This window comes from Galeopterus variegatus, unplaced genomic scaffold (genome assembly GCF_000696425.1).
Source record: "Galeopterus variegatus unplaced genomic scaffold, G_variegatus-3.0.2 Scaffold1047, whole genome shotgun sequence".
Taxonomy (NCBI): domain Eukaryota; kingdom Metazoa; phylum Chordata; class Mammalia; order Dermoptera; family Cynocephalidae; genus Galeopterus; species Galeopterus variegatus.
Genome location: NW_007727158.1, coordinates 306,253 through 323,384, shown reverse-complemented (window position 1 = coordinate 323,384; position 17,132 = coordinate 306,253). Strand labels below are relative to the sequence as shown.

Sequence of the window (17,132 nt, the reverse complement as noted above, 5' to 3'; positions counted from 1 at the left end):
TTTTTTTTTCCTTTTTGTCTTTTTTACTGACCGGTAACGGGATCGCAACCCTTGGTGTCGCGCCCGTACCGGGGACCGGCAACGGGATCGCAACCCTCGGTGTTGCGCCCGCACCGCGCTCAACCAGTGAGCGGGAACCGTCTCCATATGGGATCCGAACCCTCAGCGGGAGCGCCACCATGCTCCCAAGCGGCGCCCTCTCCAGTGCGCCACCGGGCCGGCCTGGCCACTCTTTTGTTGAATATGTTTTCAATGCAATCTCCTTTTTCCTCCTCTTCTGGAATACCCTTGAGCAGTTTTAACTTAGGGAGCAAATTAAGATTGTCTGAATTCTTAGTATCCATCTATGGCAGCTCCAGGGTTGGGCATGTGGTGAATATCCTCTAAATCCTTTTTAATTTTTTATTGAAAATCATATATTTTTGTTTTCAAAACTTTAAAATAAAATCATATATCTTTCAGGTAATGCTTTGCTTAATAGACTTAGTACTTTGAAATTCTAAAGGTACAATTTTCAGAGAATTATTAGGCCACCGTTACTTAGGTGACCAGGTAGCTTATTATATTTATTTTTTATTCATTCATATGAACCTTTTCTCACCTAGAAATTCTTTTTACAATTTTACTTAAATGTTTGTATTATTTTACTTTCCTTTTAAGATGTCCTTTGTTGATGTTATCTTATTTGTTTCTAGAATAAAATTATACCACCTTTTTTAACAGATAAAATAATTAGGCACAGGGCTTGTACCCTGAAGGATACTGCACATGCCATCATTGCAGCTGAATTGGATCCAGAATTTAATAAACTCTGTGAAGAAATTAAGGAAGCAAGAATAAAAAGAGGTATGTTGTAGAAATTGACTTGCTTGTGAAGCCTAGTATACTCTCTTCAGACCAAGAATATTTCTTTAGGGTTACTGGTATTATGAAAATAATGTATTTTGAGGCTCAACATTTCTGTAATTTCTGATACTAATACACGTTATGTAAATTCTAAATTCTAAAAGATATTTTTAAACTTTATTTTCTGTGAAAAGTTTAGTGTGATATTGCATATTACAGAAATAAAATGTTTCTTGGTGAAATTTCTTTTTTTTCTTTTTTTGTCTTTTTGTCTTTTTCCGTGTCCGGCAACGGATCGCAACCCTCAGTGTTGCCCCCGTACCGGACCGGGGACCAGCAACGGGATCGCAACCCTCGGCGTTGCTCCCGCGCCTCGCTCAGCCAGTGAGCAGGAACCGGTCTGTATGTGGGATCCGAACCCTCGGGCGGGAGCGGCGCACTACCTAGTGCGCCACCGGGCCGGCCCTGAAATTTCTTTTGCAGGAGTATATCTTTGTTAATCACTGATTTCTGTTCTTAAGAGATTTAGATATTCAATATGCTTTCATATCTGAAGACATTTTATTTTTCATTAACTGGTACTTTAAAAAAGTTTTAAGGAATACTGTTTTTTTTTTTTCCTCCCTATTAAAGTTCATGTGCAATTTTTGTTATTAGAAACACAGAATTAGCAAATGTGGTTTGTTAATTCAGTTTACAGCGTTATTCTTGAGTAACACACACTTCAGTAGAAAAGGGAGAAATGTAAAACAAATCAAGTACAGTGTGATATATGCACTGGTTGAAGCATGTTCAGAGCACAAAGAAGAGAGACCTTCTTGTAGGGAACCCAGCATTTTGATCAGAGTTTGAGGAATGAATATAGGAGCATTCTCTCTAGTGGACTAGGGCAAGGGAGGTAGTGACAGAGAAGAAGGCATTGCAAGCAGAGCAACCAACAGCACGTGTAAAGAAACAGAGCTGTGACATAGCTTGTTGTATTAGAAGAACTTTAAACTGTTTGGTATTGCTAAAGATATACAGAATGGTGAGAAATAGGGCTCAAGAGGTCACCTGGATCCAGGACATGGAAATTATGAAGCAGCCTTTCTTCTGCCTCCTTAGAGAGCCCTTCCCTAACCACCTAATCTAATATAGGTCCTGGTAGCACTTGGCATTATGTTGTTTGTTTTTTTGTCATCTCTCTCCTTTTTTAGGATATAAGTGCTGTGAGTGCCTTGTTTGTAGCTCTACTCCAGTCCCTAGAACCATGTCTGGTATATAACAGTTTTCTTTTTTTCATTATTTTTATAGCAGTTTTAGTGTTACAGAGAAATTGAGCAGAAGTACAGATAGTTTCCATACCTTCTCCTCAACCACATACACAGTTTCTTCTGTTGTTGACATGTTATGTTAATGTGCTACATTTGTTATAATTATGAATCAATATTGATATATTAACTTAATTTTACATTAGGGTTTCCTCTTTATACAACAGGTTTTCAATAAATATTTGAAAGAATCAATGCCATGCCAAGGAGCTTGGACTTTATCTTGTAGGTCAGTGTTTTTCCAAAATGTGTGTGCCTAGAGGATGTGGAGAAAAGGGAACTCTTAAACATTGTTGGTGGGAATGTAAATTGGTACAGCCATTATGGAAAACAGTATGGAGGTTCCTCAAGAAACTAAAAATAGAACTACCATATGATCCAGCAATCCCAGTATTTGGTATATATGGAAAGGAAATCAGTATAAGAAGAGATATTTGCACTCCCATGTCTATTGCAGCACTGTACATAACAGCCAAGATATGGAATCAGCCTAAGTGCTCATCGGCAGATGAATGGATAAAGAAAATGTGGTACAGAATGGAGTACTGTTTAGCCACAAAAAAGAATGAAGTCCAGTCATTTGCAGCAATGTGGATGAGCTTAGAGGACATTATGTTAAGTGAAATAAGCCAAGAACAGAAAGAGAAATACCTCATGTTCTCACTTATACTTGGAAGCTAAGAAAGTTGATTGCATAGAAGTAGAGAGTGGAATAGGGGTTACCAGAGGCTGGGAAGGATAGGGGGCAGGAATAGTGAGAGGTTGTTTAACTGATACAAAATTACAGCTAGATAGGAGGAGTAAGATTTGGTATTCTATAGCACTGTAGGGTGACTATAATTAACAACAATTTATTGTATACAGTTGACCCTTGAACAGCACATGGGTTGGGGTGCTGACCTTCTTGCAGTTGATAATCCACATATAACTTTTGACTCCCCTGATACTTAACTGCTAAAGTACCTCATGCGCTTTCCCCTGGGTTGTAGCCACAGTGTACTCGGAGCCCCACGGGGAGGCGTTGCATCCTTTCTTAAGTAGTATTTAAGTGATTTACTAATAGCCTACTGTTAGGCTACTTAACTCTTTGGGTTTTAATTAATGAAGCAGCAATGAATATAGAAAAGATTAATATAAAAGGTGTAGCTTCAGGGGTGGAGGGCACTGTGAAGGGAAGGAAGAGTCAAGATTGGCCACCATATTACAGGTTGAATGACTTAGTAGAAGCTAATACCATCAATCTAGATAAGGGATATATAAGACTGAACTTTTTTTTTTTTGGTAAGGAAAGATAAACCAATTACTTTTATTTTATTTATTCTCACATAATTGTTTGCAGTATTTTTAATTTGACCTATCTTTAGGATATCCAGTTGAAGATATCAAGTAGGCAGTTGGCTCAATCAAGAGATGTTTGAGCAAAAGATGTAGACTTGAGAATTATATAACAGTAGTAGGAGCTGAACGTATAAATGATGCTTCGTGGGAGAAGGTGTAGATTAGAGTAAGAAGAAAAGAGATTACAGAGATAACCCTGAGGAATACCAACATTTAAGGACCACACAAAAGAAAGAAATCTAGTGAAGATAATTGAAATGGAATGGTTACTCTTAGGAATCCTGATAATGTAGGAAAACTAAACTTACTGCAGTGTGGAGTGACAGACAGCAAATATCAGATTGAAACAGTTTGTGGGAATGGGGTTTAGTGGTACAGTAGACCCTTGTTGTGTATTTTATGATGGCAGAGATCATGACTTAGACAATATATAATTATATTGTCCCACAGGCATAATAATGTGAAATGTGTCCCTTTGCAAATTAAAATGAATAAAAATAGGACCCTTTTGGGCATTAACTATAAGCATGGCCTGCTGGGTTGTTGTATTTTCATGATTTTATATCTAGTTTCTTTCCCATCTTAAAACAAAAGACACTATTTCCATCAGAATTACAAACTGCCTGAGTATAATTAACGACTTTAAAACCCAGTTTTGTATTTCAGACTTTTTTTTTAACCTTGTTGGTTTATGTGGCTGGGAATATTTAAATAGGTATTGCTTATCTTCTGCTTACAGGCTTATCGGTAACAGCAGAACAAATAAATCCTCATAGTACTGGAGCTCGGAAGACAGAAACTAGAGTTGAAGAGGCCTTTCGGCACAAACAAAGAAATCCAATGGATGTCTGGCACAACTCTGCAAATAAATGTGCATGTGAGTATTTTAGATCGTTTAAAAGTGCGTGGGAAGAACTGAGAATGATACAGATTTGTTAGGAATTGGGTACACAAACCAAAGTGCTGCTGTTTTCCCACGGCTCTTTCAGTCTCTTTAGAGAGGTGAAGAGTTTGAGGGGTAAGATGTTGAATCAGAAATATATTTCTTTAGTCTTATTTGATGTTTTCTCTTCCTATTCAGTGCTTGCTGTTATAATTGAACAAAGTTTGAATATTTTCAGTTTTAAACTCTGGTTTTTGATAGAGATGTGGAGCCAATAGACTTTTTATCCACTCACGTTCTCACCTCTCATCCTTGTTATACACTGTGCAGGATGTTCTCTATATAGTGGGAAATGGAAACTCCAGCATATGGGAGTGGCTTATTTAGCAGTAGAAAGTTGATTTTTCTTAGAGAATATTTTGTGCTCAGTTTGAAAATCTGCACAGCCTTCTTTCTCTAGTTTTGTGAGATGTATTTAGAGGGAAATTTCAGTGTTCTAGATTTTTTTTTCATTTTTTATGTTGATTCACGTTGATCTATAAAATTTCTAAAAGACAAATGTTAATAAACATAGCATCTTCCTTATATAGTCCTTTTGTTTCACTTAAGATAGCCTTCCTTGGAAGATACATGTTGTTGTTCTGGTATAAAAGTGATATTACTCTGTCAATAACACTAGCCTTAATATGTTCTTTCACTAGTGGCATTGAATTTGAATGAATGAGCCTTACCCATTTTTTTTTTAGTTTTCAATAAGTGGCATTCATATGTGAGAAAGAACTTAATGGTGCATTTTGTTGCCATGAAACCGATTACAGCTATTTGGCCTAGTTCTATCTCAGATCATGACCTGGATTATATAGCATAGCACTCTAATTTAAATATCTTGAAATCCTTTACATTCTCTGCACCTGATACAAATATTTACTCATGAAAATATATTGAATATTCGCTTTAAAAAGGTTAAAGTTCCTTTAAATGTTAAAAATATTCTTTTACTCTACAAATGTGAGTTTTGTTTTTACTTACCAGTAGATGGCATATGTGACACATCATTTGTCTGTTTTACAGTAACTTACTTAAATCATAAATCTAAACATCTCTAAGGGAGAGTTGCTTTCCTAAGGTCTTGGTTTTGGGAAGAAGTTTAGTGATGTTATAAAAATTGACTCTAAAGTTTGTGCCTCTAAATGGGCTTTTCACACAGAGCACCCCTGGTAAAGGAAGTGGTATATTAAGGATTAGGTCCACAAATATATATTCCTACCACATGCCATGTACTGTGAAGATACAGAAGTGAGTAAAACAAAAATTCCTATTCTTGTGGAGCTGATATGATCAATTTCTCTCATTTTGTCAAAATTATACTAACCATTAGAAATAATTTTATAAGGAGGGGAAAAATACCTCCAGTTCTACTTCCCAAAGAATTAGAACATTTTTAATAACTTTGTTATTAGCCAGGATGAAAGCATTAGTAGTAAATTTGCTTCATTAGGGCTACTAGCCTTTGCTTAATATGTACCACATGTAAAGTAATTAAGTTGTCTCTTGATTGAGCAGAGTTCAACCTCTTTTTGCTTTAGAGTACCATGGCTTAGGGAAAAAAAGGGGAACCTCTTGAATTTTTGGTTACATGGTTGGAGAACAAGAGAGGCTACACTGTCAGGAGTGGCTTGTCAGGTAGCAAAAACCTAACAGCTCTGCCTTTTAGAGTCAGAGCAAGCTGAATGTTTTTCTTTCATCTTTAATATAGATTAGATCATTTAGCATATAGTTAATGGGATCTTACAAATGTCCATCATCTGAGCCTGTGTACCAGATTTTTTTTTTGGTGGCTGACTGGTACACAGATCCAAACCCTTGATCTTGGTGTTATGACACTGCATTCTAACCAAAGTGTACCAGCTTTTAACAGTCAACTAATACAGAAATTTTCTTATCCGTGCTGATTACCCTATAACTGTAAAGTATAAAGATAGAAATTAATAGAGGAAAAAGAATGAGGGGATAGTTTTGATGATACTACAGTTTTGAAGGAAAAATAAATTTTGAGCTAAATAAATAACTTGAATTTTGGAGATGATTTCAGAAACCTTTAGTAGATATATTCTTAAATAAGAAGGAAGAGTAATATTTATGACTAAATTTATCCATTTCTTATGCATACATTGGTGTCTTTACAGTAGGGATTAAAGATGAAAGGGTGAAAGGGTGAAACAATATATAGTGAAACACACTATATATTGTTAATAGACTATAAGTTCATATTAAGCAGTGTAAATGTATATATTGTTAATAGAGTATAAGTTCATATTAAGCAGTGTAAATATAAGAAACAAGAGCTGTCAAAAGACCGTATTCTTCTCTTATCTTTAAAAAGCAATTTTAGGGCCGGCCCGGTGGCGCACTGGAGAGTGCGCCGCTTGGGAGCACGGCGGCGCTCCCGACTATATATTGTTAATAGACTATAAGTTCATATTAAGCAGTGTAAATATAAGAAACAAGAGCTGTCAAAAGACCGTATTCTTCTCTTATCTTTAAAAAGCAATTTTAGGGCTGGCCCGGTGGCGCACTGGAGAGTGCGCCGCTTGGGAGCACGGCGGCGCTCCCGCCGAGGGTTTGGATCCCATGTGGAGACTGGTTCCCGCTCACTGGCTGAGCGCGGTGCGGGCGTAACACTGAGGGTTGCGATCCTGTTGCCGGTCCCCGGTACGGGCGCGACACCGAGGGTTGCGATCCCGTTACCGGTCAGTAAAAAAAGACAAAAAGGAAAAAAAAAAAAGCAATTTTAAAACTATGGATTAAACAATCTCACTTAGTGATCCCGTATTTGTATTTTTTTTTTAATGTCTTTTGCCCAGGATGCTTTCCAGCTTTGACATATTAATATATATATATATATATATATAATATATATATTATATATATATATAGTTGTTTTTAAAAATTAAGTCATATTTGATTTACTGCTTTTATAGCCATAGAAAAAATGGATTATTTTTACTCTCTGATGACTTACTTTCAACAAACTAATATTTAGAAATTGGAGTTAGATACCAGAAGTGATAGGGCTGTAGCTTAAGTGGTTTCCTTTAATAAGTTTTGTAATTAAGTATTCTAAAGAACATGCTGTATTATCCATGTGTCCTGTTTTGCAAAAGAAAAGGTAACTTTTTTCTTATTTAAGGGACAATGGGATAGACTTGCCTAAGCAACTACCTTTATACATATGTGGGAAATTAAAAATACTCATAAAGCTTGTGATAGTTTCTAGCATCTAAGAATTCAGTCCCCACAACTTTTGTAGGTCTCCCTGTTCACGTAACTGACTAAATACTTATTTTTAGTATTTTGTTAATGTTGTTGCCTTCATAGCAGAGGGCTTAGTTTTTCTACATATTCTCAAGTAACTTCACAAGAAGTTGATAGTGCTAGGTGAACCATTTATGCTAGAGGAAGCTAATAATTGGCTAACCAAATTGTCCCTATACCCTTCATAGGTCTTCTATTCATGATTATACTTACTGTGGATGATTCCCTTTTCTGGAGGAGAGGCAACTGAGATTTCATTGTAGACATAACTGTAATAATTCTATCATGCTATATTGGGTCATGTTTTTATTTGCTTTTATGGTTTAGGACCTATCTTTTGCTGACAAAGCACCCCCCTTCCTGGTGGAAATCAAGGGCCATGGCTCCAAACTTTCTGAGCAGCCTGGTAATGTGGTAATTTCCTAAATGTGTATATTACATGCTTGGCCCCTGGATGTTGGAGATTAGGAATACCTATAAAATAGAATCTAGGGTAGTAGACAAGATTAATGCTAAGTAAACTCATATAGAAAGTAAATTTTTAAAAGTTTCCATTCTGCAGAATTCATCCCTGACTGCATATCCATTCCACTTGTAGTTTGTGAGGATTAGTCAGCTCGAATGTCAAGAGCTAAATAGTTTTTGTTGGTGTATTACACCAGTATTGGTTTACTTTCTTTTGGGTCCTATTTAATAAACATATAAAATGGGTATTGTACTCCAAGTTCTACATATCTTTTTTCCTTCCCTGTAAAACAGTTCGGGTTCGGAGAAAATCAAGGCGGCGATCACAGTGGGGTAAAGGAATTATTAAGAAAAGGAAAGTTAATAATTTAAAAAAAGATGAAGAGGACACCAAATTTGCAGACTATGAGAACCATGCGGAGGACAGGAAATTGCTAGAAAATGGAGAGTTTGAGGTAAGCACTGACTGCCATGAGGAAAATGGAGAAGAGACTGGAGACTTATCTATGACCAATGACGAATCATCATGTGACATCATGGACTTGGACCAGGGGCAGAGGCTTAACAATGGAACAGGCACAAAAGAAAACTTTGCATCTACTGAAGAGGAAAGTTCAAATGAGTCTCTGCTTGTCAATAGCAGCAGTTCACTAAATCCGGAACAGACATCTAGGAAAGAGCCTTTTCTTAAAGGAAATTGTCTAAATGGTGAAGCCTCCATTGACAGTTTTGAAGGAATACCAGTTCTAGAGTGCCAGAATGGCAAAGTTGAAGTAGTTTCTTTTCATGTTAGTGGAAATAAATGTGATTCTGAACAAAAGATTCTTCTGGAGGACCAGTCAAAAGAAAAACCAGAAACTTCGAATGAAGATCATGCAGATGATCCTGAGAAACTAGAAGCACTGGAATGTAGCAATAATGAGAAGTTAGAACCTAGCCCTGAAGTGGAGGTTAAAGATGCAGAACTGGATAAAGAAGGTAGAGCTAAAATTTTAAAAAATCTTCTGAAGGTTTAAACTCCAGAGTTAATTCATTGCATTATTTTATCTGGTTCCTAGTGGCAATAGTTGATGAATGATTATACCCCTTTGAGAATCTTTTCAAGTTTTCATATCTTTCCCTAGAAAAGGGCAGGCATACATCCTAAATTTTGCTTAAAGTTTCAGAGGGTTTATGGTCTAGAATGTGTTGCTTTCCTGGCTGCTTACTCTTCTTCCCACCTGATATTATCACCCTTATCCTAAAGGATTTATCACTGAAAGCTGAATAAATCCACATGTGTTAAGAAGATGGAATTCCAACAGAAGAATTATTGAAGTGGGGTGGGGGTAGGCAGAGAAGACTTGGATATTATAGCAGTGTGGTATATTAGAAAGAGTCATATATATGTAGATTAAATTATCACTTCTGTTCACTTAAATCACATGACTTTGAGCTAATGACTTATACTCTCCAAGCCTGTTTTTTCATCTTGTAAATTGAACTTCAGAATGGTGGGGTTGCAGGGATTAAATAAGTCATGTATATTAATTGTCTGTAATTCATTGTAGCTGGCACGTACTAAGGTATGTTCATTCCAGACAGTCATTGTTAGTTGAATCTGAGGGCTTTTCAGTCGAAGAGGCTCCGTTGCTTTACAAAGCCAGTATCGGAGGAAGGAAACTGAACCTCACTGTCAAGTTTACCTTGTTATCAGAGAATCAGAACACTTTGTCAGCTTGTAACTTCCCATTGCTATATGATTGTTTTAAGAAATAGAAAAGGGGAGTGGTGGGTTTCTAGCCTGTCTTTATTATCATTCTTTAGCCCATAGTGGGATGGGGTGAGTTGGATATCTATCCTGCTCAGTATACATTTCCTTCCTTGACAGGTACTCTTCTCATAGTAGGCTATCTTGAAATTGTAACATGTTCTCTAAATTGTGTGGAGTATTCAGCTTTAGCCTGGGATTTAAGCTGGGTGGGAAAAGTTTTTTTGCTGCCAGTTTTTTAAGCTCTCTAGCAGAATTAGGTAGTAGGAAAGTATTATTCAAAGTCTTAGAATTCTTTTAATAGATAAAGACAGATTTCTTTCTTTTTTTTTTTTTTTGTTTGTTTTTTTTCCTTTTTGTCTTTTTTCGTGTCCGGCAACGGATTGCAACCCTCAGTGTCGCGCCCGTACCGGACCAGGACCGGCAACGGGATCGCAACCCTCGGTATTGCTCCCGCACCTCGCTCAGCCAGTGAGCGGGAACCGGTCTGTATGTGGGATCCGAACCCTTGGTGGGAGCGCCACCGCGCTCCCAAGTGGCGCACTGTAGCAGTGCGCCACTGGGCCAGCCCAGATTTCTTGTTCTTAGATGCTACCTGTTGAGAATTTTTCTTATTTCTCAATGTTTAATAATAGTAATTTTTTTTTGAAAATTTTTATTGAATCAAAATTGAGTATACATATTTTTGGGGTCCAATGTTGAGATATGTTGATCAAATCCTTTACTAGTATATATATTGCTACAAATCATAATTATTCTTTATGACCCTTGTCCAATCTCACCCTGTCCCCCTCACCCTCCCTCCTCCCCACTCTAGTTACCCTAGATTTCTTCTCTCCTTCTGAAAGAATAATGGTTATCCTGTTGATTTCTTGCTTAGATAATCTGTCCATTGCTGAGAGGTGTGATCAGTCCCCCAATATTATCATGGAGCAGATGCTTCTTCTGTCACTCTGGAATGGGCTTGGTGGAGAGAAACATCCTCTTCTTTATCTCTGCGGGTGACTCTCCTTGTGTCATAGCACTCCAGTGGCTGGCAGACCATCTGCGTGGTAGTTGTGGCATCTAGCTGCTTTTGCGGCAGACATGGTTATTGTGGTGGCTATTGTGGGCCACCCACATGGAGGTGATGTTTTTGGCATGCTCCTTGGCGCTGGCCGTGTGCCTGATTGTAGGGGGGGGGTCCTGTTCCCAGCTCCATCCCTTGGGTCCCTGGGCAGGCCCCGAGGTGCTGGCGCAGTGTGCCTGGTTGAGGGGAGAGGGGTCTGGTCCCCGACTCCAGCCTCAGGTCCCCAGGAGTACCCCAAGGCACTGGTGCAGTGTCCCTGGTTGTGTGTGGGGGTCTGGTCCCCGGCTCCAGCCTTGGGTCCCTGGGAGTGCCCCAAGACACTAGCATGGTGTGCTTGGTTGTAGGAGGGGGGTCTGGTCCCCAGAACCATGCCTTGGGTCCCTGAGGGGGCCCCGAGGTGCTGGCACAATGTGCCTGGTTAAGGGGGGGGTCCAGTACTCAGCTCCATGCCTTGGGTCCCTGGGTGGGCCCTGAGGTGCTGGTGTGGTGTGCCTTGTTGTGGCGGGGGGGGTCCAGTCCCCAGCTCCATGCCTCAGGCCCTGAAGTGCTGGCACGGTGTGTCTGGTTGTTGGGGGGTGGTCTCATTCCCGTCTTCAGCCTCAGGTTCCTGGGAGGGCCCAAGGCGCTGGCACAATGTGCCTGGTTGTGGGGGGTGGGGGGGGTCAGATCCCTTGCTCCATCCCTTGGGTTCCCAGGTGGGCCCTGAGGCACTGGCGTGGTGTGCCTGGTTGAGGGGAGGGGTTTCCGATCCCCAGCTCCATCCCTCAGGTCCCTGGGTGGGCTGTGAGATGCTGGCGCGGTGAGCCTGGTTGGGGGGGGGGGTCTGGTCCCTGACTCCATCCCTCAGGTCCCCAGGTGGGCCCCAAGGCACTGGCGCGGTATGCCTGGTTGTGGGAAGGGGGTCTGGTCCCTGGCTCCATTCCTTGGTTCCAATGGACCTGAGGCGCCGGCTGTGTGTCTGATCCGGAACTAATATTTTTGTCCTTTGCTTGCTTCTAAATTGGGGGAACTTCCTGTGGGAACCAGTACTTGAGCTCTGTGTTGAGCTAGATTGCTGCTTTGCTGTTGCTTCCCTAGGGAAGGCTTTTTGTGCAGCTCAGGGTTTAATGATTGACCTTATAGGTATTTCTGGCTCTCCAGGGACCTGGTGCACCTGGGTTGTGTAGAAACTCTGATCTGGGCCTGAGTCTTTTCATCAAACTGCACCCCATGCAATTCTATATTCCTGACCAGTCTCCTCTGAGTGGTCCTACACTGATTGTACAGATCAGCTGTCCTTGCTGTGCCCCAGTGATCCCCTGGTGGGCCCGTCTTTCCCATGGCCCATGCTGCAAACAATTCCCCTGGGACAGGCCGTGCACCAGTTCCTTGTGATGACTCACCAGCCTCTTGAGTGGCTCCATTTTTTCAGTTATTGTAGCTCCTCGCTCCTATGTGGGTCCACGGGAACCCTATTAGTGGTCTTGCTGGCCTGGGGGCTACCAAGGCCCTCTTCTCTCCTGCCGTCTCCAAGTAACACCATCTGAAGGGCACAGCTGCAGCTTTTGCCGGCTCCTGCTCCATGCTCTCAACAGTTCCAGTCTTAAAGCAGCTGTGGCATGAGATGGTCAGAGCAGTTTTTTCTTTCTCTCATCATGGCTTCTCCCACCTTCATACACTATAGGTCTCTCCTCCTCTTTTCCCCTGAGCTCCAGCAACCCCAGCTTGGTTGTTGTTACATTTTTATAGTTGTAAATTGGTTGATTTTGGGGAGAGAGTGACGCTGGGGACTGTCTATTCTGCTATCTTCCATACGAACTAGTAGAAAGTAATTTTAAGAGCAGTATTTTTTTCTGGGCTATCGTATAGACAGAACTTTAAAAAAGTGTTAAAGCTAGGGTTAAGTAAAGAATGGCAAAGAGTGGGGAAAAGGAGAAATCTGTGGTATGAGGCAGAATGGGTGCAGGAAGAGGAGTCTATTTTAATGTTATTTTTCTATGAGATTTCAGTAAGCTTGCAGAAGAGGCTTAATATTATGTTTAATTGGTGATCTAAAAGCTTTACAGATATTTGTTGTGTGAAAGTGTGACCCGAAGTTTTCATTTGGAATTGTCAGAACAGTATTACCTAGTGCAGTGATTCCTAATCTGAGTTCTCAGGCCTCTAGAAGTCTATGTATGTAGTAAGAAGGATCAGTACTCTGTTTTAACAAAACTCCTAGCATATGTTAATTGAGCTATAAAGGCTTTTACTTTAAAGACTGCCTAAAATATTTCTCTGATATATCATGATATATGAGGGTGCTTCAAAAAGTTTGTGGAGAAGTAGAACTAAAAGATAATAGGAATCTTTCTATGAACTTTTTAAAGTACCCATATGTTCTTTTACTGTTGATCTGTAGAGCAGGCATTGATGAGAAGAAAGAGTTTAAAGACTTGGGAGTAGGAGGGCTAATGCAGGGCGGAGGAGGAAGGTTCTCTTTAGTGCCCCTGACATGGGCCAGGTCCTGTATGAAATTCCAAAAAACAGTTAAGTTTGTTTTTGTGTTCCTTCCCCCTCAGCTTCCTCTTAGAGTAGGTCTACTTTGGAGAAGCATAGGGCTCAATGGTTTATCCGCCATCTCTCCCCCTCAAAGTGCCTGGTGCTTCCTCAAAATTTCTGTTTTTTCAGTGTGGTTGGTCTCAGAAAGATATTAGGAGGAAAGTAGTTAGATTATTCTAATTCATTCTAAGGTAGGAAAGAACACCAGCCCTATTACGGTTTTAAAAGGTTTATATTTTTAAGAAAAGAATGTTATAACCTAGATCAGTCTCTAATAGAATTTCAGGCAATGTTGAGGAAAATGTTTTAGGTGGGGAGGCAAGTTTGTAGACAGGTTGGCTCCACTTTGTGTTAATAACTGCTTTTCTAAATTGCTTCCCTTCTAGTTCTGAAAGCTCCAGATTTCAAAATGATAGCTATCATAAAGAGTGAAGGCTGTTTATAAGTCAGTGCTTAGAGGTGAAGATTGTTTTTATTTTCATTTTATTGGGTATGTTTATTAGATGATATTCTAGTATAACTTGGCTTTCATAGCCATGATTTAAGCCATGATTTAATTCTCTTTAATTTGGGTTACTTATTCTTACCAAAAAAAAGTCATTCATCATTTAAAGAATATACCCTTTTTCAATTCAAAGGATTTGTGGTGGGTAAAAGAATTTATAGTTGCTTAGGACTGATTTTTCTTTTTTAACTTTTACTTGCTGTAGTGCATTTTTTTTTTCTCTCAATCGTAGGTGCTTCTAAAGTAAAGAAATACCGTAAATTAATTTTAGAGCAGGCGAAAACAACAAGCCTGGAACTAGTTCCAGAAGAGCCATCTGAGCCTGTGCCACCTCTTATTGTTGATCGTGAAAGATTGAAGGTAAGTTTAGCTATTCCCAGTCAGTTTTAAATGGATGGAAGGAGATTTGAATGTGTTTGTAGACCGTTGAATAAAACTAATTTTGGAAATCTCCTGTTTTAACCTACTAATATAAGTGCCTGAGGGCATGCAGTAAAAAAGAGTTATGTGTGTTTTGAGGGTTTGAAAGATGTGGGAATAGTCTTGGTAATAAACTAAGCCCTAGCATCTTCTAACCTCAGTTGTCACTGTTACACCATAGCATTTTGGTGCCCATTGTCTAACCATTTGAATATAACTGTTCCAGTTTGACTAGTGAAATCAAACTACATTTTATTCTCTTTCCTTCTCATTTTTCTTAGAAATTGCTTGATTTGTTGGTAGATAAAAGCAACAATCTGGCAGTTGATCAGCTTGAGAGATTATATTCCCTTCTTAGTCAGTGCATCTACCGTCATCGTAAAGATTATGACAAATCACAACTTGTAGAGGTAAGTGCTTAGTTCATCTGTAGAATAAACAAATAGGTTCTTTTACTTGCCCCTCAAAAAGAAGTTAGTTTGCCTAAGTTGTATCTTTCACCAAGTAACTGAAGAATGTTTTGAAGATTTAAGATTAGAAGAATCATTAAGAGTTGCAGTTTGAAGAATAAAGGCTTTCTGTACCATTTTGTCTCAGAAATGATGTGCTCTGGGTTTTTTTGTCAGAACACAGAAATACATGGTTCTGGGTTGGACAGAATAGTATGTCACAATTTCTTCTGACATGCTGATTGAGCACATCACTTGGGCCTGCTGGATGTGGGCGTGGCCCCACAGTCTTTAACACTAATCCCTAGGTAGCCACTGCTGATCTAATGGAATTGGTGTGGGCAGTGAGACCTATTTGCCACCACACTAGCGGTTGGAAGAGAACTTAAAGTGATTCTCATTTAATCAAATCTAGTCCTATAAAGTAGTTACACGAAGGAGTGGTTTGTCCTTTTTCTTAGATATTCTTTGAGATGAACCATTTCCTTTCTAGACAATTTTGGACCATAGGGAGGTTCTTCTCTTACAAGAGCTTATGAACTTATGTCTCTGTTCATATAATTTACACCGTTAATCCACACTTCTGCATTTTGACGTCTTCTGAGCAAATGTTAGTCCTCATCTACCCACTAAATGGCTATGTTATTCCTCATCTACCCACTTAATCAGACTCTCTTTGTTCATTTGTCCATTAGTTTGTTTATCTGGTGGCCTATTTATTAAATATTTATTGAGTACCTACCATGCCAGATACTGTGCTAAGTGTTTGGGACACAAAAAACGAATAAGACAAAAGTCCCTGCTCTCAAGGAACATTTCTAGTATATTAAAGATTTATGTGTAGAGGATATGGTTATTTTTCATATGTTATAAGGAACATGGGATTTGAATCAAAGCAAGAGAGCATATAAAAATTATTTTGTAAACTTTTACGAGTTACAATTTTACAAAGCTATATAGAAATACATAGAAATATATAGAAATTACAGGAAAGCACAATTGAGAAAATAAAAACATCACCCATTACCACCATGTAGAAGAAACTAGTCAGTATTAATCTTTTGGAATATCTTCTAACCTTTTAAAATGTATAGATGTATATAACATGTATAAATGTATGAATATATATTTAAAAATTGGGATCATATTGTATATTTTGTTTTATAACCTGATTTTTTTCCTACTAAGCAATGTATGTTAAAACATTTAGCAGGAGTAATTTTTTTTAAAATTACAATATTGTTTATATACGTTGTAGCAGGAGTAATTTTTTTTTTTTTTTTTGTCTTTTTCCGTGTCCGGCAACGGATCGCAACCCTCAGTGTCGCCCCTGTACCGGACCGGGACCGGCAACGGGATCGCAACCCTCGGTGTTGCCCCTGCGCCTCGCTCAGCCAGTGAGCGGGAACCGGTCTGTATGTGGGATCCGAACCCTCGGCGGGAGCGCCACCACACTCCCAAGCGGCGCACTATAGCAGTGCGCCACCGGGCCGGCCCGTAGCAGGAGTAATTTTGATTGATCATATGGAAGAACTTTTTGATCAGATGATAATCTGTTAGTATAGCTTATTCTACAGAGACATAGAGAAGAATTTCTTTGGAGCTGTTTAAAGGGAGAAAAGAAAGCCACATGTCTAAGCTTTATTTATATTTGCCCATTTGAGTGAAATGTGCAGGGTAGAGTTCTTTACATTTTTTTAATTCTAGAACTTCTTTGTTGATATCATTTGATTTCTTTAGCTTGAATAGATTGAGTACTCTGCAGCAGTGAAACATCTCTCAGTATGGAATTTGGAACCCTCCTAATCTAGGGGCTTAGTTTAGGGAGGGGACGGGACTGATAGCAGAATCAGCAGTGAGTAGCTTTCCTGGTGGTAGTGATGGCAGTCATTCATTTTGGCTCCTCCCCCCCCCCCTCTTTTAGCTCTGGTCATAGTGAATAGAAATGGAAACAGGCTGCATTCTCCTTTTTTGCATAATCTTCACTACATTGAATACATTCATCTTGCTTTGGGAGTTAGTAGAATGTAATGAGTAAGGAAGGGCTCAGGTTCTGGAGTGAGGCTGCCTGTATTCCTTATTCTGCCATTTATTAGCTATCAAATTATTTATCCCCTCTGTGCCTCAATTTCTTTACCTGTAAAACGGAGTTCATAATAATACCTATCTTCAACCTTCAACATTGTTGTGGGAATTAAATTACATATATATTTTACATATGTTTATATATATATATATATATATATATATATATATATATAT

At 39.2% G+C, this 17,132-nt stretch overlaps 1 protein-coding gene across 1 annotated transcript in view; it reads left to right on the top strand.

Moving 5' to 3' along the window:
* ATAD2B (ATPase family, AAA domain containing 2B) overlaps positions 1-17,132 on the top strand; it is a gene marked incomplete at its 5' end in the record, with an annotated part of 144,646 nt that overhangs the window by 123,267 nt on the left and 4,247 nt on the right. The window contains 5 exons of the mRNA XM_008574432.1: positions 724-846; positions 4,234-4,371; positions 8,452-9,135; positions 14,234-14,361; positions 14,703-14,831. Coding sequence (XP_008572654.1) covers positions 724-846; positions 4,234-4,371; positions 8,452-9,135; positions 14,234-14,361; positions 14,703-14,831 — 1,202 coding nt within the window. The remainder of the gene's footprint in view (positions 1-723; positions 847-4,233; positions 4,372-8,451; positions 9,136-14,233; positions 14,362-14,702; positions 14,832-17,132) is intronic.